The 24,758-nt window shown below is 35.5% G+C and overlaps 1 protein-coding gene and 2 pseudogenes across 1 annotated transcript; 1 reads left to right on the forward strand and 2 right to left on the reverse strand.

Moving 5' to 3' along the window:
• Window positions 1-5,770: 5,770 nt before the first annotated feature.
• Window positions 5,771-6,226, forward strand: LOC147291599 (uncharacterized). The gene has a single exon (XM_086235984.1). The coding sequence runs from the start codon at window positions 5,771-5,773 to the stop codon at window positions 6,224-6,226; it is 456 nt and encodes a 151-aa protein (XP_086092110.1).
• A 1,259-nt stretch (window positions 6,227-7,485) lies between these two features.
• Window positions 7,486-10,124, reverse strand: LOC147291600 (LEAF RUST 10 DISEASE-RESISTANCE LOCUS RECEPTOR-LIKE PROTEIN KINASE-like 2.4; annotated as a pseudogene).
• An 8,960-nt stretch (window positions 10,125-19,084) lies between these two features.
• On the reverse strand, window positions 19,085-24,477 carry LOC147291601 (LEAF RUST 10 DISEASE-RESISTANCE LOCUS RECEPTOR-LIKE PROTEIN KINASE-like 2.4; annotated as a pseudogene).
• Window positions 24,478-24,758: the final 281 nt, after the last annotated feature.

Consider the following 24,758-nt stretch of genomic DNA (forward strand, 5'->3'; position numbering starts at 1 on the left):
TGTAATTTTTTAAATTTCAAGGGGTGTATGTGAAAACACGAAAATCCTCTAGAGGTGTTAATTTGTGAAATTAAAATTATAGAAAATTTGGACTTAACACCAAATACCAATAGTTTTCAACCAAACAGTAAGACACTAATTTTTTTAGTTTAGGTGGTAATTTAGTGCAAGACATTTGGATTAGGTCACAAACTTGTACAAAATGTGAAATTTTTGACACCAATCGATTGGCCAAAGTGTCGAGATCTTGGTGGTTTTTCGTTGGTTTTTTTTTTTTTTTTTTGGTTTGCTATATAGCTGTGACTGTCAAACAGTATGAAATTCATAAAAATTCAATGTTTATAACTGTATGAAATTCATAAAAATTCAATGTTTATAAGGGATTAATGCTATTGATTTAGGCTTAAGTGATGAAGTCCTACAACCTAGAGATTAAACATTAATGTTTAAGCCTAGCATACACTAAAAAAAGAATAAATCAATAAAAAAAGTTGAGACTGTTGTACAGTCACAGTTGAGTGTGTTAAAAAATAAAAAGTCTCTCGAGCGGTCGGTGATCGAACAATGCCGAGTTCTTGGTGGAAGCACGTTTTTTAAAGTTGGTAGCTAAACTAAAATGTAGTATCTAGAGTGAAATAATCACATAAAATTTTTAGTAGTTAAAATGAAAACACATTGAAATTTGGTACCTAAAATTTGGAGCTAGAATTTTGATCTTGGGGGCTCATTCTTAGATAATCATTATCACTCCAAAATTATATTCATTATGCATGGAATATACACAAGTCAGTTTCATACAATTCAATTGAGCCTAGCGTGAACACAACCCTAGCCGCCGAAAAAAAATCTCTTTTCTCTCTCCTCAACTGTAAGACCCCGAAAGTTTTGCGTATTTTATTTTTCAGTTTGTTAAGTTTTATTCTTAGAATTGACAAATTTTTCTAAAGATCAAATGACTAAGGTTAGACCTTAGTAGTGTAGAGATCATTTTTCTGAGTTTAACGATGTGTGGTTCGTTGAAATTGGAGTTCAGATGAAGGAGTTACGAATTTTTGAAGTTGGATAATTATTTTAGGCCATTATTTGATTTTTTGGAATATTATTTGGAGAAGTTGGATTTTTCATAAAAATTCTAGAGATAAAAATAATGTTTTCATGTCATAGATAATTAGTACTCAGTCTTACGAATCCGTAGGAATTTTTGAAGCTCGTTTGTATTTTTTGTGAATTTTTGAAGTTGGGAGAATTTAGAAAAATTTGAATTGCTGACGAGGCGCTGACACGGACCGACACGCTGACGTGGCGAGATGCTATTCGTGAGAGACGCTGATGGTGGGCCTACTCAGCGCTGACGCCCTAAAACGGCCCCAAAACGGCGTTGTTTTGATGCGAGGATCCCACTAAGGATCTGGACGCGACTGGACCCGTGCGCGACCTAACCCATCCGCCCCACTTCGTTTCTTCTCACATTCTGACTCGTGCGTCTACCCACGGGTACCGCATGACCCGGTTTGGATTTAACCCTTTTGTTAGTGCTTTTTAGTGTATTTTGTCTCACATTGAAGGTTTAGAGAAACTTCCCAATCCCTTGTGCCTATAAATAAAGACCCTTTATCCTTTTTTTCTCTTCACACCTTAAGCTTTCCAAAGCTTTCTTGAGACAAGTCACTTGTTGAGAGTCTCTTAATTAAGTTTAAAATATTTATTTGGTTGTTTTCTTGAGTGCCTAGAGGATTTAATTTGCACCTAGGAACATCACCATCTAATGATTTTGGCAATTTGTGGGGAAACTCTGCCAAGTTTTCTGCTCGCTTAGGTAAGGTCTTTAGGTAAGACTCTTGAGCTTGATTAAGTTATTTTAATTTAAGGTTAATTACTTATTAGGCTTTAATTTTTGTTTTAACAATTCTATTTGTGGAGATTAAGATAAGGAGATCTATAACTAAGTATTTAATATCTACTTTCTCTTTAAGAATGCATGAATAATTAGTTAAGTTAGATTTATACTTGTGAGAATCAAGCCGAGCTTTGGACTCCAGGTAGGGAGAAGCTCACATCCTGCTAGAGACCCTTTTATTGCATGTATTATGCTAAGTAAATATTGATGCATGTAAAAGTTGCATTAATTGTTTTTGGTTACCATCTATTGCATGGCTTTTATCCATTATATATTGTGATAAATGATTTGTTAGATGACGTAAGAGTAAAGGGTCACATTATTGATGACCTTGGATTTTGATCCCTAAACCTTCGGAGGTGGTTTTACAATTAGGCTGGTAGATATCAGTTTTGGCTTCCGATCTAAAGTTGTTATAACCAGGAATGAATACTCTTACTACCAGTTTAGTTTTTACTGATAAACCAGGTAGGTTGGTAGTTGGCCTGTGACGCTCCAAAACCCGAGTTTATTACAGCAGCATCTACCTTGAGAATACTGGAAACTACAATACTCAAACCTCGGGTATTATACTCCCAAAAATTCTCAAAGTAGGTAAGCCATATTAATTATAAATAAAACAGGTTGGATTAGAGTTAAATTGCCAGTGGAAATGCAAAATGTAAATAAAGTGTTTACATTTAAACTAACTCGCCAAGGTTACAGATAAGTTCAAAAGTAACCTTGAGGAACAATCAAACATAGATGTTCGATAATTTGCAGAAGTACCAACTTGAAGATAATTGTTTGATAATTTACAAAACAAACCAAAAGATAACAACACGCTAATTTACAAAGAAAAAATGATCCACAATGATCATAACCGACCTGCCCAGAAAGAAAGGATCAAAATCCGACAAAACGGAGAGTTGACAAGTAGCAAGGCCGCACCCTCAGTCAAAGTCTTCAACCAGTACGTTCTCTGCACTCAAAGAGCACAATAGGGGGTAAGCATTACATACGATAATAGCTTCCCCTCATGTGACCCTGGCTAACTTTTAAAATAGTACGAACATATTTACTACTAAATAGCCAGTAAAATATATTAAAATAGCACATTGCATAACCAGAGAACCAATATCAGTTTGAAATCATTTACTTGCTCAAACAATGATTCAAAACATTTAGGAACATTCCTAATACTTTACCTGATGACCGAACTCATAATTGGTCAACTACCACCCTACTTGGATTATCAGTAAAAACTGATTTGGTAACAAGAGTATTCATTCCTGGTTGCTACAACCTTAGACTAGATGCCAAAATAAATTGACTGCTACTAGCCTAACTGCATAATCCCTCCGGAGATTTAAGGGATCGAAATCCAAGGTCAACACTATAGTGACCTCTTACTCTCAAGTCATCCTAACAATTCAGTTATCACAATATCGAATAAAAACTACGCCACAGATGACAATCACAAAATTATGCAAATTTCTCATGCATTCAATATATACTAGCATAATACATGCAGTAAAATAGGGCTACTAGCAAGGTGTGAGTTTCCCCCTACCTGAAATCCTTCTCTCAATTTGATTCCCACAACAAAATGTCCAATATACAGCTTCTCTTACTTCACCGGGTCCACTTATTGGGAAATTGGAGTAATCCTTAGTTAACCTCTACTAAGGAATAAATTAAAAACTAATTAAAATTAGAACTTATCAGAAATCATAAACTAAACCGAAATAATATTAAAACCTTAATTAGAAACTAATATAGCTAAAATAAGATGTAGTTTCTTACCAAGGATTGAATAATCAATCCAAGTCCTAACCAACATCCTCTACCGAATTCTCTTAAGGTAAGGAAAGATAAGGATTAATCAAAGTGAATAAATTAATTCAAGCTTTAGTGGAATTCTCTTTAACAAGAGAGAAATGATTAATCAAATACCCATCTATTTCCGAATTCTCCTTTACCCAAAGAAGTGATTAATCAAAAAATAGATTAATCAAAGTGTACAACCCAAAGTTTCAGCCGAAACTTCCTTGACAAAAGAGAGATGATTAATTAAAATGGAGAGATGAGTTGGCTTTGTGGATGAAAAGGTAAGAGAGTTTGTGATTAATATAAGGATGGTTGGAGTTTGTGGAAGAGAAAAGAGAGTTACGGAAGTGAGAGAAATGGAAGAGATGAAATGAAATGAAAGCTAGTGAGAGAAATGAGAGAGGTTTCGGATGGTGAGAGAGAGTTACAAAAATCTGAAATGAAAAAGTAACCAAGCCAAATGATTAATCAAACTTGACTTTGATTAATCCACCGCGCGCCTCCCACCTATCTCACTAACCTTCCACAAGCTTCTTTTCTTCACGTGTCGGTCTCTTTTTCCCTCTGCTGGAAACTTTCCAACTATGAGATTAAAATCATTAAATCCAAATTAATGGCCAAGATTAATCCACATGTTCATCTCCCAATTTTCAACTTTAACAATTCATCAAAAATATATTCGGGTTCCAAAAAATGTCCCGAAAAATACTACGTACTTGTAGCGATGAATACTAATTTCCTATAAATTCAAAACAAACTTTTTGATTTCTAGAATTTCTATTAAAAATCTTAACAGTTCCAAAAAAGAAATTCAAAGTAACCTCAGAAAAATAAATAACTCAAGAAATAAAATATAAAACAATAATGCTAGTTATCCCACATTTTTTTTCTCACATTTGTATCCCACCTGATGTGTCATTACTTTACTGGAAGAGTATTTCCTTTTTCTTTTTTAGGTTTTATTTTTTAATTTGTAGTGTCCAATGTATGAATGTCATGTAAGATGATATGAGATTGTGGTATAAAAATGTGGTAAGTGTAGCATTACTGAATATAAAAAAGTGCACTCTATCCCCAAGAAATCTACCTTGTCACCTCTTCTTTAGAAGATCCTAAAATTCCTTTCCAACCAAATCGCCTAAAATACAGCCAACAGAGCATGGGTCACAAAACTTTCACCTTTTGCCAAAAGCACAAAAATTCTCAATATTTAGAGAAACACAAGCCAGAATCACCCAACTTAACCTTGCCAGAAGCTTTTTATGCAGATTGAATACCTAATATTTTTTAAGGAGACTTAGAGTTCAGTCCATTTTATGAGTCTTTATTAGACTAATATTGGTAGTGATTTAGAGTTTTTAATAAATTCCTTTTATTTTTCTTTTTTGACGGCTTTATGTTAGGTTTTAACTCCAGTTCTGGAGTTAAAACATAACATGCAACCTTTTCAAAGCCCATTCTACACCTTACGAGAGGAAATACCTTTCAAATCAAGGGAGGACTTTATTATGAATTAAAAGGATTTTCTTATAAATTAAAATGACTTTATTATGAATTAAAAAAATTTTCTTATAAATTAAAGGACTTTATTTTGAATTAAAAAGATTTTTTTATAAATTTTAAAATACCACCAGTCTCCATCTAAAAACTATTTTTTTTAAAAACCCAAGCATAATTATCTCTATTTTATATCTCCTGAAGAACCTCACTGAAAACTAAGATTATCTACTTACCCTTTTAGCACACTCAAATGTGTTGTGTTTATGTAGTTGCATTTTTTTGTCAAAAAAAAAAAAAAGGTTTGTACCAGATGCAATTGCCAAATATCATGTGGCCCCAATTATCAGTTATCAAAAGTCAAATCTAATTGGTCTAATTTTTTAATATTTATGCAAAAGTAGTATGCCTGATTCCATTGTAAGTACATTGACCAAGGGATGTTTAAAATCATATACCAGCTTTAATTTTGGTCTTGCTTTTAGTCCTAAAGGAAAGAAAATACAAAAAATTAAAAGGATATGGGCTTGCTCTATATTTATAATAAATTCCTATTGGTTAGTTGTCATGCACAATGTATGTGAACTTCTGGAACATCAACTATCTCGTGCAAAATTACACGTCTTTTTAGGCAAAATTACTCGTCTTTTTAAACCAAATAATATAAGCCCTGGAGCAGTAGTGGATGATGTTTCCGAGTCAAAAGAGTTATTGAAGGAAAGTATCAATGCCCCTGTTGAATCTGATGCAGCAGTTCGAAATTTTGACCTGAATGCCAATGTAAATGAGAATGAGGACACAAAAGCTGCCGCAACAGCAGCCCAAGCCTCAGCAACAGCAGCCCAAGCCTCATCAACAGCAGCTAAAGCCTCATCAGCTGGACCTACTTCTGAGACTAAACATGAAGAATACCCTGGATGGTCTCTTTCTGATGTGGACAAAATGGCCATTGACCCTCTTCAACTCGCACATCTGAGCACAAGGCTAGATGAGGATGAGGAGGACTACGACGAAGAGGGCTAAATTCCAGTTGGTGGAGGCTTATTGTCCCAAAATAAGCTACTGAGATCAAGATCAATGGGAAGCTGTTGAAGGAAACTTAAATAAAAGTGTACAAAAGCTGGAGTAGTGACCTATTCATTGGAGATGAAATGGCCTATGCACTTGTCCCAATGAGGACTTGGAATTTCTTTTCCGATCAAATGTTACTATCCTAGCATTTGCTAACATCCGTTCCAGAGGTAGCTTTTCCTGACAATGGCAGAGAGGTTAGTCTCTGCACTTGACTCTTTGATCAGTGTATGAAGAATATGGCACCCTGGGATAGTGGTGGATTGCCCTAGGAGTGGTTTTCCTTTTTAATTTATTATTTTGTAGACTTTAGTACAAGTAGGTAATCTTATGGCAGTTCTCTTGTGGAAGGTAATAGTTCTGTGGGGCTTTCTAATTTATATTCTGACCTCTTTATGGGTTATTAATGATTTCCGTAAATTCAATGAAATTGGATGGGGATGGAATGACTGCAATGATGTCTGATTGAGTGGGAATTGTTCTGTGTGCATGACATTCTTGATTCTTCCATGGCTGATTGAGTTTCTTTACATCAAAGGAAATTTCGGCAGACTCCTTGTGGGCTTAGTACGAATAATGACACAGAAGTGCATACCTTCAGGACCTCTATTGAGACAAGTGATGGATATTGTATTGCTTGACAAGGAGAGTTTAGAATTTCTCCAAATTCATCCAAGTTTGCTCACATATTTCCTTTTGAAACGACACATATTTAGGATACTAAGATACCAATTATATTTAGGATTAATTACAAATATCACCTCTAAACCATACCATGATTGACAGTTTGTCCTTAGATTAAAATTTTTGAGACTTTAGTTCCCAAATTTAATTCTCCAATAAACACTTTATCTTAAAATCATTAAAAAAAATCAATTTCTCCATTATCTATGCACATCTGGTGCCACATGACATTCTGAAGCTAAATATGGCAAAAGACATTGCATAACATAAGGCAAAAGTATCGTACTGCATGCATATCCACATTTCTTTTTTGGGTGAGCAAATCCACGTTCATATTATTGTTTCTTTCCCAACGTGTGGATTGTCTTGTAACTAATGCATATTGTACAATAGCACTATATAAACACTTCTCAAACGTACTATAGAAATCATTGAATAAAGTAACATAAAGTTACTCTTAAATATTACAAGATTGATATTTGTCCTACCAAATAGGAAAGAACAATTCCTCGCACAAAGTGGCAATGTTAGCTTTCCCTTGTACATAACAGACTAACTAGTGGTACATATCTCTTCACCTGCTTTTTCAATTAAAATAATCGACTCTTCAACATCATCATTTGATGTTGATGACCATGTTGTTTTTGAATTGTCTTCATCAACTGCCACTGCATTCTCTTGTGGATATAGGAAAGGCTTTGGAGGCATATGAAGGCATTCAATTTCTCCTTCAAGCATCTTTACCACTTTGTGCATCGAAATAGGACGGTCACTAGGCTTCATTTGTATGCACCATAAAGCAACTATAAGCATCTTCTTTGTCATTTTATTTTCATCCACTGTGGCATCTTCGATCTATTTCTATTTCATTTCCTTCACTGAATTGATCATAAACCCATGAAGGAAAGTAAATTTGGCTCGAGTGGGCAGCGATTGCATTCAAATTCTTCCTTTTGCCTGCAATTTCCATCAACAACATCCCGTAACTATAAATGTCAGCTTTGTATGACACACCTCCAATATTTTTGTAAAACAATTCTGGAGCTATGTATCCAATGGTTCCCCTTGCTGCAGTCAAAATCAAACTTCTATCATCTAATGGGCATAATCTTGCCAGCCCAAAGTCAGAAATTTTTGGAACAAAATTCTCATCAAGAAGAATGTTGTGAGGCTTGATATCAAAATGCAAAATTTGCATGTCACATCCTTTATGTAGATAGTCAATACCACATGCCACTCCTAGGGAAATTTCAAATGATTTCTTGCAACTTAAGGAGGTGGGTCCTTCTTTAGAAAATAGGTATTTATCAAGAGATCCATTTGACATAAACTCGTATACAAGAGCACGCTTTGATCCCTCAGCACAATAGCCAATTAGTTGCACCACGTTCACATGATGTATCCTTCCAATCGTGGCAACTTCATTGATAAAATCCTGCCCATTAGCTTTGGACTTATCCAACATCTTAATTGCTACAAAACGGCCGCTTCGAAGCTTTCCTCTATATACAAAGCCACCTTCACCCAATTTTTCCTTGAATCCTTTGGTCATTTTCTTGATATGTGAGTAGGAGTACCTTATTGGCATGAGGTTGTTGTGACTTTGTAAGAATTCTTCAATAAGGCCATACATTGACAAGTGTCGCCTCTTTAATTTATAGATTAGAAGCACAATCATACATGGAATCCCGAGTACAGTTTTTGTTGCAACCCACAGCATTACTGTAAAGGAAATAAAAAAATAAAAAATTATGATAACTGTATTTTTTGGTGCTGCTACTTGAAACTGTGTTTTCTATATTAGATCCTGTATGTGATTTTTATCTCGTGGAAAGAGCCAGATTATTCTATCACATTAAACTATATATAACCAAGGTCGCAGTTAAATAAAAAAATGAAAAATCTCACCTAATAAGGAAAAGGAGATAAATAATCCTGCAAGAAACGAAAACAAAATACAGAGAATTAAGACAGAGTTGATTTAGATATTTTGGACATGAATATTGGATCCCTGAAAAAAAAAAACGATAAGATTGAGAGAGTCCTCACCCAATAGAGACAGGTAAACAAAATAGGTGCTTTCTGCATGATGAAAGAAAACAATAGTATCAACTCATGTCGTCATGTCTGAATTCAAAGCAGAGTAATGCTACCGCAGACGGAGACTGATTCCTCTTACTGTAAAGAAGTACATATTATTATGTCTTTCATCATGCAATATTTGCATGATGAAAGACATAATAATATCAACTTATCTTGACATGTCTGAATTCAAATAAATGTAAAGAGGGAGAGAGAGTAACGCTACCACAAATAGCTTTGTTGGTTTCATCATCGATGTAGCATTCTATCTCATAAAACAGTCTTCCATAACTCTCGTAGCTCTGCAACCATGAAAGTTCAAATCCATAGATCAGCTCATTATGGATGTCTATGTAGGAAAGGTTCATGTTCTTTGTACCCGGGCGTGATATGATCAAAACCATAAGCTCTATACGGCACGAATCCCTCAATTCCGAGACATTTAAATGGCCAACCTTAACGAAAGAATGGCCACTGGAATGGGATGAAACAGAACTTGAACTACTCATAGAATCATTGATGCAAGGAGCAGTATCCACATAGAGAGGCGAATTCACTGGCGTTTCAGTACAGCTTATGAAAATTACAGGCTTTGACAGTTCAGAGTGATAATCAAAGTAATCATACGTCCCGTTATGAAATTTATCATACGTCCCGTTATGAAATTTCCTTCTTTGAGAAATGTTATATGGATCATCCCCAAAACTGAAGTTATATTTTGAGAGCGAATAACGAGGGAGTGAAGAGCAGTTACCCTTTTGAAGATTGGCATCCGCAACTCGGATTGTGCAATTATCATAATTGATTGACCGTACATAGAAAATTCCAGAATACAAGTGTAGTACTGTGCGGTCGTTCTCACAAGACAGTTCATACTTCGGGTCACCGCAGTTGACTGGATCATGTTTTAGTCGGAAAGGGTAACTTATGTTACGGATGTTGCCACAGGAAGAAGCTTCACACTGATGATGATCCTTAGCATTGCAAGTTCCACAGCATAAGACAACAACTACAAGGACGACTATGCATAATCGTCCTACAACAACAGCATCTCTTCCAGCTGCAACCATGTTGAGAGAGAGAGAGAGAGAGAGAGAGAGAGGTTGTTCAACACAAGTGCACCTTCCTCAGTTCCACACAAGGATATAGAAAAAATATTTAGAGAGAGAAAGAGAGAGAGGGTGTTGAACACAAGTGCACCTTCCTCAGTTCCACACAAGGATATAGATAAAATATTTTGTGGTGAGGAAGGAACAACGTGCGTGCACATTTAATTTTCAATATGGAAAAAGAGAATTTATTTGTCTTAACTTGTAGAATACTGCAACTGGGTCCTTTCATTTGGAAAAGAAAAGTCACTATAACACTGGGGTCCTAATTTAGTTTTATTGTTTGATTCCTTGAAAAATGTGAAAAAAGAAAGGCTTCGAGAACTCTTTAGATTTGACAGTGAGAGGACTCTTGTGTAATATTGTTGTCAAAGCTCTCAGGAAGTACATATGTGATGAACACCGAAATAGGAAAAGAGGGAAATAGAGAGAATATTTGATGAATTAGTCATCACCGCTAAAAGATATTTTATTAATAAAAAAAAAACCTTACAATGCATGACCCCAGTATTTATATATTCTCAAAAAAATCTACAAAAATAAATAAATAAATAACAACTCATAATATCAAGAAGGGAAATTCTATCTATACCCAACAATCTTCTTATTTTACCCAACTTCTCAATTTACTCAACTATCACTTTTTAAAAATTAATATTTTCTCATTTAACCCAACCCAAATTATTATCATACCCTTATTAATAATACCCAACCTCCCTCCTTCCCAAACTTACCTTCAACCTCACTTTCATAACTAAACTTCAAACCTTAAACAAAGTTTTGTCCCCATAGCATCTAATCAAGGTTGTTTTGACGAATAAAAAGTCAAATCGTCGTTAGGGAGCCTTCAAAAGAGGGTTGTGTGCAAACTTTTGTGTTCTGAATATCATGAACAAATCTAGGTTCGCGCAGTGTTCGGTGGACCAATGCCGAACATTTGCATTATGTTCGACAGGTGCCTGTCGAACAGTTGCATTATATTCGGCAGGTGTCCACGGAATAAAGATTGGATGTTCAGCAGATGCCCACCGAACGATGGTTGTGTGATAATTTTAAACATTTTTGCACCATTCGGTGGGCACCTACCGAATATAATGCAAATGTTCAGCAGGTACCTGTCGAATAAAATGCAAATGTTCAACAGGTACCTGTCGAATAAAATGCAAATGTTCGGCACTAGTCCACCGAACACTGCACAAACCCAGATTTGCTCAAGCTGTTAATACCCATGAAAAAATGTAAAAAATTGGCACACATATCTCATTTGGAGTCTCGAAAATAATGATTTAACCCTTCATTCAGATTAAACACTTGATTGAATGATATGAGGTCAAAAATTTGGTTAGAATTGGAGCTAAGTTTGGTTATGAAAGAGGTTGAAGATGAAGATATGATGTTGGGTATGGAAAGAAACAAAGTTTTTTTTTTTTTTAAGTTGCATTTGTCCTCAATGGTCATTTCATTATGGGACATAATTGTCCATTCATGATTAAAAATTTTGTTAGGTAAAATAAGAAAAATTTTTGGTATGTATAGAGTTTCCGTATCTAAAAATGTTAAAAGTGTTAGATAATTTAATTAAGAGAAAATTACAACTTAGTACCTCAAGTTTACTCTATATTTCAACTTAGTACCTCAAGTTCAAAAAGTTGCAAGTTAGTACCTCAACTTTCATTTCGTTGCAACTACATACCTCCGTTAGCTTTTCCGTTTGTCAGACCGTTAAGCGCCTACGTGGCACGGTGACGTGGTTTTAAAAAATGCCACATAGACAAAAAAATAATAAACTTTTTAAAAATAAAATAAATAATTATAAAAAACAAAAAAATTAAAAACCCTAATAATTAAATTATAAAAAAAACATTTATTTTCATTTTCTCTCCATTTTTCAACCCCCTTCCCCCGATTCTGTCTCTCTTTCCTCCTCTCTCTCCTCACTTCTCTCTCTGCCCGATCTCTTTCTCCGGCGAGAACCTACATCTTCTTCTTCTCTCTTTCTCCGGTGACTGGTGGGTCTTGGGTTGCCCACCCCCTGATTCTGTCTCTTCTGTCTCTTCCCGATCTCTTTCTCCGGCGCGCATCTTCGGCGAGACCACCCCCATCTTCTTCCTCTCTCTTTCTCCTGTGACTGGTGGGGTGGGTCTAGGGTTGCTCAGGTTTTGGGGGCTCGGGTGGTGGGTTGATTTGTGTGGCTGGGAGGGAGGAGGGTTGCTCGGGTGGGTCTTGGGTGGTGGTTTTGGGTTGTGGTTTGGCGGCGGGGTGTGTGGCTGGGAGGGAGGAGGGTTGCTCGGGTGGGTCTTGGGTGGTGGTTTTGGGTTGTGGTTTGGCGGCGGGGTGTGTGGCTGGGAGGGAGGAGGGTTGCTCGGGTGGGTCTCGGGTGGTGGTTTTGGGTTGATTTGTGTTGATTTATCTTGATGATTTTTATTGATTTTTTTGATGGTTTTGGGTTGATTTGTTGGGGAAGAAGGAGGCATTATGGCAAATGGATTTTGGGTTGATTTTTGTTGAAGGTTTTTATTGATTTGTTCTTTGTTTGTTTTTTTTTTTTAAATTTAATTATTGGTTTTTTAAAATTTTTTGTTTTTTTTTTATAATTATTTATTTTATTTTTAAAAAGTTTATTATTTTTTTATTATTTTTTTTGTCTATGTGGTATTTTTTAAAGTTACGTCACCGTGCCATGCAGACGCTTAACGGTCTGACAAATGGAAAAACTAACGGAGATATACAGTTGTAACGAAATGAAAGTTGAGTACCAACTTGTAACTTTTTGAACTTAAGGTACTAAGTTGAAATATAGAGTAAATTTGAGGTATTAAGTTGTAATTTGCTCTTTAATTAAATAGTCCAATTTAATCACTGTTAAGCTTTTTTGACCCTTAGGTCCAAAATTTACTTTAATAGGTCTTTTAATATGAAATGTCCATAACGTATCTCATATAAAAACCCAAATTTTTGTACTGTAGCTTTTTTTTTTTTTTTTTTTTCCTCCCTCCCTCCCTCCCTTCGAAGGCTGCAACAAAATAAAAAAATCAGGAGAATTGAAGATTTGCTGCAAACCTCTTTTACTGTTTCTTTTCTTTCATCATTCTGTTTGTTAATTTTAAATAAAAAGGCTGCAACAAAACAGATCTTAATTGAACTAAAAAATCTGGGAAGAAGAAGATCCGGAGAATGATGAAGAAGAAGAAGAAGATTTAGATTTTAACACAAATTAATTTTAAAAAAAGATCTGCTATCAAGATATATTAATTTTAACAAATGCATAGAGATCTATCAATGTAATTACTACAAATAAATATGATAAAGCAAGCAATTGATCCCAGCTAGTTTATTGTTAATCGATTCCCATATTGCTTTTAATCAACGTACCCATGAATTGATGAATGGGTTTTTAATCAACCCACCGTAAAGACATATTCACTAAAGCCTTGTCAAAAGACAAGTTTCAGTACCTCAGAGGACTTCTGGGAGTTAAGCAACAAGGCATTAAGGGGGAGTGTGAAAGTTAATGCTTTGACTTAACTGACCTTATTTTAGTTGTTAAGCCTTTTGTTAGAGTTTAGTATTTTAATATTACTTTGACTTTTGGTGTATGGTTAATATTAAGGCACATGAGTCTTTTGTGTGTGGCTGGTATATATTATCACTGCAGTTGTTCAAGTCTTTACAGCTGTACTAAGTAATTTGATATATATGAAATATTAAGTGGTGTGAGCTGCGTCAGTTCTGCCCCCAAAACAATCTCTCTAATTTTTCTCTTCCCCTGCAACTCTTCTTCAATCTATTGTTTCTATTCTTGAGTGTTTGAGTGCAGGTGAGTTGAAGTTAAATCCAGCACACTTTACACCAGAAGTAAGAAACCACATATTCACAGTACTTTGAGGATTAGTTGTGGTTTCAGTAGAGTTTCGTGATGATGCAGCAGACACATTAGACTTGTAATGGTCATACAATTTAAACAGAGAAGACTTAATTTCATCTACCTTTACCTTTATGTCATCTTCCTCACAACCAATAACATTTAACCACTCACTAATTGCCCAAATTTTGAACCTAGGATCCATAACAGTAGCAAAACAAAACAATTTAGGGAAAGTTGCCTAATATTTATCAAATTTACTTTTCATGGCAACCATAGCAGTTTCAAATGCATCAACATGAGCATATGATTGAAATGCACAATGAATATCAATCAAACAAGTCAGCACACGACTAGAAGTAGGATAATACACACCAAATAATGATTTTGTTGAAGAATCAAAAGTCTTTAAAAAACCACAAACAAACTGAGCAACAAGCCAATCATGTTCAGATGGAATCGGTAAAGTAGAACTTCTAGTTGATTGATTTATTGTCTGAACATATCTATGCAAGGCAGCTTTATATTGAATGGCAACTTCTAACAGTGCATATGTGGAATTCCACCTATGAGGAACATCATTGTCTATGTTTCTCCTATCCAAACGAACATCAACACAACATTTTTTCCAAATTTCATGTCTCTTATTTGAAGAATTCAAACTACGCACAATTGCAACAATTTTATCAATAGAAGGACCTAAAATAGCCAGACCATCTTGCACAATCAGGTTCATAACATGAGCACAACAACGCACATGAAACATTTGTCTAGGCACATCATCAATCATAAGATATAAAGGCAGCAATTCAGCAACCACATCATTATTTGAAGCATTATCTAGTGTAATTGAAAAAATTTTATTGTGGACACGCAAAGAGTTGAGTTCCTCATGTATATGAGTTGCAAGTGACTGTCCACTGTGTGGATATTCAATCATTTTAAAACAAGTAATCTTTTTATTTAAATTCCAATCAGCATCAATGAAGTGAGCAGTTAGTGACATAAAACCAATTTTTTGTCTTGGAGACCAAACATCAGAAGTCAAGCAAATTCTGCCTTCATATTTTTCAAAATAAGACAGCAATTGAGATTTTCTTTCAACAAACATTTTCATAACATCCCTTTTACAAGTTGTGGCAGAAATTCCTTTATATTGTGGAGTAAAGCCTCTTTGAATCATTCCTTTAAAATCATGTTTTTCCACGAAAGTAAAAGGTAATTCTGCCCTAACTATAAAATCAACAACTTCTTTTTAAGTATTTTTCTCTTTATAAACAAAATTTGACAAATTACCAGGCTGTATAGAAAGAAACAAAGTTTTTTTTTTTTTTTTTTTTTTTAAGTTGCATTTGTCTTCAATGATCATTTCATTATGGGACATAATTGTCCATTCATGATTAAAAATTTTGTTGGGTAAAATAAGAAGAATGTTTAATATGTATAGAATTTTCCTACCAAGAAATGTTAAAAGTGTTAGATAATTTAATTAAATAGCCCAATTTAATCACTGTTAAGCTTTTTTGACCCCTTAGGCCTAAAATTTACTTTAATAGCTCTTTTTAATAAGAAATGTCCATAACGCATCTCATATAAAAATCCAAATTTTTGTACTGTAGCTGCTTTTTTTTTTTTTTTTTTTTTTTTTTTTCTCCCTCCCTCCCTCCTTCCTTGATCGAAGGCTGCAACAAAATAAAAAAATTAGGATAATTGAAGATTTGCTGCAAACCTCTTTTACTGTTTCTTCTCTTTCATCATTCTGTTTGTTAATTTTAAACAAAAAGGCTGCAATAAAACAGATCTTAATTGAACTAAAAAATCTGGGAAGAAGAAGATCTGGAGAATGATGAAGAAGAAGAAGAAGATCTGGATTTTAACACAAATTAATTTTCAAAAAAGATCTGCTATCAAGATATATTAATTTTAACAAATGCATAGAGATCTATCAATGTAATTACTACAAATAAATATGATAAAGCAAGCAATTGATCCCAGCTAGTTTATTGTTAATCGATCTCCATATTGCTTTTAATCAACGTACCCACGAATTGATGAATGGGTTTTTAATCAACCCACCGTAAAGACATATTCACTAAAGCCTTGTCGAAAGACAACTTTCAGTACCTCAAGAGGACTTCTGGGAGTTAAGCAACAAGGCATTAAGGGGGGAGTGTTAAAGTTAATGCTTTTACTTAACTGACCTTATTTTAGTTGTTAAGCCTTTTGTTAGAGACTTAGAGTTTAGTATTTTAATATTACTTTGACTTTTGGGGTATGGTTAATATTAAGCCACATGAGTCTTTTGTGTGTAGCTGGTATATATTATCACTGCAGTTGTTCAAGTCTTTACAGCTGTACTAAGTAATTTGATATATATGAAATATTAAGTGGTGTGAGCTGCGTCAGTTCAGCCCCCAAAACACTCTCTCTAATTTTTCTCTTCCCCTGCAACTCTTCTTCAATCTCTTGTTTCTATTCTTGAGTGTTTGAGTGCAGGTGAGTTGAAGTTAAATCCAGCACACTTTACACCAGAAGTAAGAAACCACATATTCACAATCTCAAAAAATTTACACAGAGGTAAATCAAAAGTAAATTCCCTATATGATTTTGGGCTAATGCACGAAAAACAAACACTTCTATGAACCTGCATGAGATGCTGGATCAGGAGGCCGAGCATAAGATTCCTGGAATACACAAACTAGTGTTTTGAAAGTTTTCTGAAGCCTTTTTTAGAGTGCATCCTATTTAACCCAGATTTTTCTCATTTCCCCTAAGTATCATACTATATTTTCCAAGTAGTTTCCCTGCAATGCTTCAAATTTACAATATAACACGAAAGGAAACTGACGCAGCAAGGCAATAGTAATTAAAATAACCAGTAATGGTATTAACATATGGAGAGACAAGTTGGAACAGAGGAGATATTTTTGGACATTTGGATAGCTTTTAAAGTTGGTCTTACAACATTTTTGGTAAAAGAATGGTTACAAGTTCACATCCTGAAAAGTTTCCTGTTTAGATAAAGAAAGAAGTCCATGAACAGCTTTTTTTCTTATTCTTTTTAATTTAAATGAAAAACAAATAATTTAATGATTAATAACTAAGTATCTTCACTTGACAAAATTTGTCAAAAATAGTTTTTTAAATTTATGGTCAGAATAATCATAATAATAATAAAAAATACTTGTCATTCTAGTTTGAACATAGTTCTTGATGAATTTCCGCCAAGATAATCTCCAAAAGCCCTCAATATTATTGTTGAATCCGAATGTGCGGATGTTTAGTAACTAATACACATTGCACAATAGCACTATATAAATACTTATCAAATGTACAATAGAAATTATAGAATAAAGTTGCTCTCAAATATTACAAGACTGATATTTGTCCTATACCAAATAGGAAAGAACAATTCCTCACACAGAGTGGCAATGTTAGTCTAGGGGTCGGCAATGGGCCGGGCCGGGCTAGCCCGGCCCAAATGTTTTGGGTTTAGGCCGGGCCGGGCCGGGCTTGGGCTTTAATACACAAGCCCAAGGCCCGCCCATCGGGCTTTGGCTTGCGGGCTTGGAGGGCCGGGCCGGGCTAGGCCCGAACGGGCGGCCCAAAATGGGCCCAAAGCCTATTTAGACACATATATATCTTCAAAAAAAAAAAAAAAAGGATTTTGGCTATATTTTGATTTGAATATGAGACCTCACATAACAAGCTTCAACTCTCAACCAACTAAGCTGACTAGTTTATTTGTCAAGTTTGTGAATCATAACATATTTAATAGCTCTTTCGTTTATTTACTTCAATAAATTATTAATATACTTATTAAGTTATTATATAATACTATTATGTTAGTAATAGTGTAATACCATAAATAATAAACTTTTAAAATTATATACAACATTACAACTATAATAAAACATAAATGTACATATGTATTATTATATATTTTATTACATATTTTTATAAACAAACGATGCAATTGTGTTGTCAACGATCCAAACCGTTCAAATTTTAGTTCCTCACTCAAAGATAATTTGTGCAAAAAATTAGCTCAATCGGAGATGTAAAAGTGACATAATGATGGTCAAATTAATGAACGATCGTGGTTTTTCTAATGATCATCGAATGGGTAGATGAATTTCGATTTAGCCGATTTTTTGTACGGATGATCTTTGACTATGAACATAGAAAATGAACAGGTCAGATTGTTGAAATCACGTTGTGGTCTTCATAATTATGGAAACAATAAGGTTTCAACGGGAAAGTTATTAGAATTATACTCTTCAAGTGTATTTATATGTAGAAGCTCACATATCGATCTTGTTTTCAACGATCCGAACCGTTCAAGTTTTAGTTCTCCACTCAAAGAGAATTCTTGCAAAAAATTAGCTTAATCGAAGATGTAAAAGTGATTTTTCTAAATGTAACGGTGGTCGAATTAATGAACGATCGTGGTTTTTCTAATGATAATCGAATGGATAGATGAATTCCGATTTAGCCGATTTTTTGTAAGGATGATCTTTGACTATGAAAATAGAAAATGAACGGTTCAGATCGTTGAATTAATGAAATGACGATTGTGGTTTAATAACTTTAATTATACTTGTATTATAAAAGTTGTATATACACATATACATTTATATTTTATTATACTTGTAATGTTGTATATAATTTTAAAAGTTTATTACTTTATTATTTATAGTATTACATAGTTTACACTATTACTATTTACTAACATTATAGTATTATATAATAACTTAATAAGCATATTAATAATTTATTATAGTAAACAAACAAAAAACCTATTAAATATGTTATGATTTCCAAATTGGGCTTTGGGTCGGGCTTTGGGCCGGGCTTTGGGCGGGCCTAAACGGGCCGGGCTTCGGGCGGCCCATGGGCTTCAAGGGGATGGCCCAAGCCCAACCCAAGAGACTTTCGGGCCGGGCCGGGCCGGCCCAATTTTCGGGCCAAATCAGGCTTCGGGCCTAATGGGCCGGGCGGGCTTCGGGTGGGCTTCGGGCCTTGGGCTTTTTGGTGAGGCCTATGTTAGTCTATTCTCTTGTACATAACAGACTAACTGGTGGTACATATCTCTTCATCTGCGTTTTCAATTAAAATAATCGACTCGTTTTTGAATGACCATGTTGTTTTTGAATTGTCTTCATCAACTACCATTGCATTCTCTTGTGGATTTAGGAAAGGCTTTGGAGGCATATAATGACAAAACCGTTCCCAGATTCCACTCTGAATCTGGGAGAGGTCCTGTGGGAATCCAAAATCAAGTAAAATCTTACTGAAAATTCGGCAGAACCTTCCCTGAAAATGGACTAACCCAAAATTTATAAACCTGCAAAAACACTTCTAAAACTTCAACCACCTCTACCACAACCAAAAAAGGTCTCAGATCCTACAAATACAAAATAACCTTATAATTTAAGTATAGTTATCAGAGCAACTACTCCTATTACAACAATTTTTACAATTAAAGAAAATGAACTTCCAAAATGGAAGCGGTGCCTACAAGATCAGAGTAGAGGAAATGGACGTTATGCCTCAACGTGATTGGCGCGACCTCCGCCATTGCTATTGCTTGGGGAGACAATTTAAGATAAAACAAGAAAATTGTAAGATAAACTCAATGAGTGGACAATTTATAAGCACGGAAAATAGTTGTCGTTTAACTTTTCACGAATCATTAAAAGTCAAATTTAAACTCTAAAACCTCACGTCGCTTTTTGAAATCCCGCAGTTTTAAAACGCTTTTAGAAGCACGTTCAAAGTTGCTATCATAATTTAATAAACCAAACCAAAGCATAAACCATTTATCAAATAAAATTCAAACATTAAAATTTTGAATATCTTATAAATTTAAAAAGAACGATCACATTAAAACCGTATAATACATTTATAATAAAACACACCAAGTCAGTTACCCATAGAACCTGTCATACATGCGTAGAGCCGAGAATCTGTCGTACGCATGCAGAGCCAGAAATCATGTCTTACATGCACGTAGAGCCACCCCCAAAGGGTCAAGCATCACGACACACGGCCCAAAGCCTATGTGTGTGCCGTAATGGGTCCTAAAGACCTATCAATCCGACAACCTGGAGGGTACTGAAAGGTGATTTGAAATTGTTTCCCATAACCAAACATAATGTCTTTTTCCACTAATAAAGAATATCTTTATAACATTCCTAAAACTTTAAATCCTCAAAACAAATGTACAAACACAACTAGTAAAACAGTTCTCAATAAATTACATTAAAAAACATAAAACCAATCAAATCTTTTGACTATAGACTAAAATATGAAATAATCCATACGTATAAAAATAAGAAACTAGTTTCCTTTCCAAAGTCCAACAAGAAAAACTTATTTACGATAACATTTGAAATCCAAAATTTAATACGATCAAATCCCAAAATCAACTTCAAAATGTTAAAAAATGAAATGATTGATGAGATTTCCATAAACTCTTAGAAAAACCAAAAGTCTATTTAAACTTCAAATTCTCAACTAAAATTACATATCCAAACTAAATCACGAATTTCATAAAACATTTAAAGAAACAAGAATCTACTCACAAATCATTCTTATTAAAATAAAGCTCAAGATATTAATATGAATAAATTCATGAATTTATAAAAAAACATTCATAAAACAAAGTCCACTCACAGTGAGAAAATCTAGCTTCGATAATCCTTCGGATTGTCACGAGCTCCGGTCGTCTCGCCTATACCATAAACAATAAAATATGCAATTAGTCTCAACTCCAATACAATAAATTTTGTGTGTGTGTGTGTTAATCCTAACGTCCCGCTAAAATCACGCTCAACGTAACGGTTAGAAATCATTTTTCTCAAAACTATACACTCTCAAACCTATTCCTAAATTGTCCCGGCTCCAAACCACGACTCCTACTATCTCATGTTAAACCATAAATTAAAAAGGAACCCTGCATGTGGCCTACCCTACTTGGGAGTGGTCCGAAGATTAAAACGATACCCGCAAGGTGTCCGATTCTCGAGTCAAAAGAATAATTTCGTCACTCAAGTCGCATCCACCTATCCAAAATCATCAATCAACTCAGTTTTGATACTCAACAAAGCGTTAGATAATTTACGTGGCAGCTGGGTGGTCAGAACCCCCTTTGTCGCCGCTCAAAGTGGCAGCACCAAAACTAAATTTCACAAATTTCTATGAATTCCTCAAACTTTTCAATTCTAAACTTCAATTGAAGGTTCTAATTAGTGAAAATTGTCCATAATTACATTAACATCATTCCAATTTCGAAATTCTCAAGAGAAACCCGAAATGGGTTCTAAATCCCCAATTTCAATTCTCCACAATTACTCAAAATAAAACACCCAAATCACTGAGAAATGGCAGCTCATACCTCAAGGAGAAAAACCCACTTAAACCCTCGAAAATTTGTGGTGAAATATGGCTGGAAATTGGAGGATGAGGCCGGTGGTTTAAGGTGGTTCTTGAGTTATTTCCACAACCCAGGGGAGCTGCTCGGTGAAGGAGGAGGGCTGGGGTGTCGACCGGCCTGAGGGGAGGTCACCGGAGATTGGCGACTGCGAGGAGAGGCCGGCGTTGATGGCCGGTGCTACGCACAGAGAGAGAACACGGGGAGAGAGAGAGAATGAGGAGAGAAATAGTGAGCTTAGGAGGGTGGTCGGCCCCTGGGAGGTGTTCGCCGGAGGCAAAGGCCGGCAAGTGTGGCCGGCGATGGTGAGTGGTGGTGGCTGAGTTGGTGCGTGCAGGGGAGGGGTGCGGGAGAATCGAGAAAGAGAGAGAGAGAGAGAGAGAGAGAGAGAGAGAGAGAGAGAGAGAGAGAGAGAGAGAGAGAGAGAATTGAAGAGAGAGAGTGAAAGGGGCTGATTAAATTTGAGGTGTTTGGGTGTTTGAAATTACTCAAATGCCCTTTTCTAGAAAAAATCTCCACACTTCCTACCAAAATTTCCAATTAGAACATCGATTTCGCCTACGCATTTGGAAACTTGAGTTCTAATTAGCCGTCTCGAACTTAAAGGCCACAAATTTGAATTTCTAAAACACCCCTCTAAATGTTAGAATTCCCTTCCAAAATTTTAATAAAGTCCACCCAATAAGATTAATTTTTATTAAAAAAAAAATAAGACTTGGGGTCGTGTCGTTACATATGAAAGCATTCAATTTCTCCTTCATGCATCTTTACCACTTTGTATATTGAAATAGGACGGTCACTGGGCTTCATTTGTATGCACCATATATAACGCAACTATAAGCATCTTCTTTGTCATTTTCTTTTCATCCTCTGTGGCATCTTCCATTTCTATTTCATTTCCTTCACTAAATTGGTCATAAACCCATGAAGGAAAGTAAATTTGGCTAAAATGGGCTACAACTGCATTCAAATTCTTTCTTTTGCCGGCAATTTCCATTAACAACATTCCAAAACGTACTATAGATGTCGGCTTTATGACACACCTTCAGTATTTTTGTAAAACAATTCTGGAGCTATGTATCCCATGGTTCGTCTTGCTGCAGTCAAAGTCAGACTGCTATCATCTAATGGGCATAATCTTGCTAGTCCAAAGTCAAAAAATTTTGGAACAAAATTTGCATGTCACATCCTTTATGTAGATAGTCAATACCATGAGCCACTCCAAGTGAAATTTCAAATGATTTTTCACAACTTAGGGCGATAGACTCCTCTTTAGGAAATATGTATTTATCAAGAGACCCATTTGGCATGAACTCGTATACAAGAGCACGCTTTGATCCCTCAGCACAGTAGCCTATTAGTTTCACCACATTTACATGATGAATCCTCCCAATGGTGGCAACTTCATTGATAAAATCTTGTCCATTAGCTTTGGAGTTACCCAACATCTTAATTGCTACAAGGTGGCCGCTACGAAGCTTTCCTCTATATACAGTGCCATAACCTCCTTCTCCTAATTTATCCTTAAATCCTTTTGTCATCGTCTTGACATTTGAGTAAGAGTACCTTATTGGCATGAGGTTGTTGTGACTTTGTAAGAATTCTTCTATAGGGCCATACATTGACAAGTGTCGCCTTTTCAATTTATAGATCAAAAGTACAATGACACATGGAATTCCCAGAATAGGTTTTGCTGCAATCCACGCCATTACTGCAATGGATCAAATAGGAAATCATGACTATAATTTAGGCTGTTCCTACTTGAAACTATAAAGATTAATTGTTTACCACAAGAGATCTGAACAGTTTGGCCCCTGTATTTTTTTTATATATTGGAAACAGCCATATTATTCGCTCACGTACATTAAAAGGAACAAAAACTCACCAGGGTAGCCAAAGATAAGTGAAATCCCTGCAAGTAAAAAAAAATAAAAAATTAACAGAGAGTTAAGACTGAGAGTTGATTAAGTTGTTTTGGAAATTAAGCATAACTGAAAAAAGTGAAAACGATAAGATTGAGAGACTCCTCACAATCTAATATGATAGTCAGAAGGGGGAAGTTCCCAATCCTGGTGCCTGCATCATCCAAGACAACACTAATATCAACTCATACATCTTGACACGTTTGATCTGAAACGAATAGTGCGTGGAGAGAGAGAGAGAGAGACTAATGCATGCTAATAAAGAGGGAGATTGAGTCTTCCCATGTAAAGAAGTACGTACCACAATAAACTTTGTTGATTTCAACTGCGACGTAGCAATAATGATTATTCCACCTAATAGGATCTCTCTCGTAGCTGGTCAAAAATGAAAGTTCAAACCCGTAGACCAGCTCATTGTAGATGTCTATGTACGACACGTTCTTGTCCTTTGTAGTGGGGCGCGATGTGATCATAACCATAACCTCTATACGGCACAAGTCCCTCAAATCTGAGGCATTTAAATGACCAATCTTAACAAACGAATGCCTACCGGAACTGCTCATAGCATCAATAATGCAAGGACTAGTATCCACATAAAGATGAGGAGAATTCACTGGGGTTTTGGTACAGGTCATGAAAATTATAGGCTTTGTCAGTTGAGAGAACTCGACCGTCCCATTATGAAGTTTCCTGAATTGATAAATGCTATATGGATCCCAATAACTGAAGTTATAGCTTGCCAACGAATAACGGGGGATTGAAGAGCAGTTACCCTTATGGACGACATTAGGATCCACAACTCGGATTGTGTAGCTATTATAATTGATTGACTGTACATAGAATTTTCCAGAATACAAGTTGAGTAGTGTACGGTTGTTCTCACAAGACAGTTCATACCTTGGGTCACCGCAGTTGACTGGATCCTGTTTTAGTCGGAAAGGGTAACTTATGTTACGGATGTTGCCACAGGAAGAAGCTTCACAATGATGATGATCCTTAGCATTGCAAGTTCCGCAGCATAAGACAGCAACTACAAGGACGACTATGCATAATCGTCCTACAACAACAGGAACTCTTCCAGCTGAAACCATGGTGAAAGAGAGAGAGAGAGAGAGAGAGAGAGAGAGAGAGAGAGGGTGTTCAACACAAGTGCGAGAGAGAGAGAGAGAGAGAGAGAGAGGGTGTTCAACACAAGTGCACCTTCCTCAGTTCCACACAAGGATATAGAAAAAATATATGGGGAGCTTCGCTTAATTTTGTGGTCAGGAAGCAACATATATGGGGAACTTCGCTTAATTGTCAACATGGAAAAAAGAATATATTGGTCTCTTATTAACTTGTAGAATACTGCCACTGGATCCATTCCGTTTGAAAAAAGAGTGACACATGG

Source organism: Dryas octopetala, chromosome 3 (genome assembly GCF_963921425.1).
Source record: "Dryas octopetala chromosome 3, drDryOcto1.1, whole genome shotgun sequence".
Taxonomy (NCBI): domain Eukaryota; kingdom Viridiplantae; phylum Streptophyta; class Magnoliopsida; order Rosales; family Rosaceae; genus Dryas; species Dryas octopetala.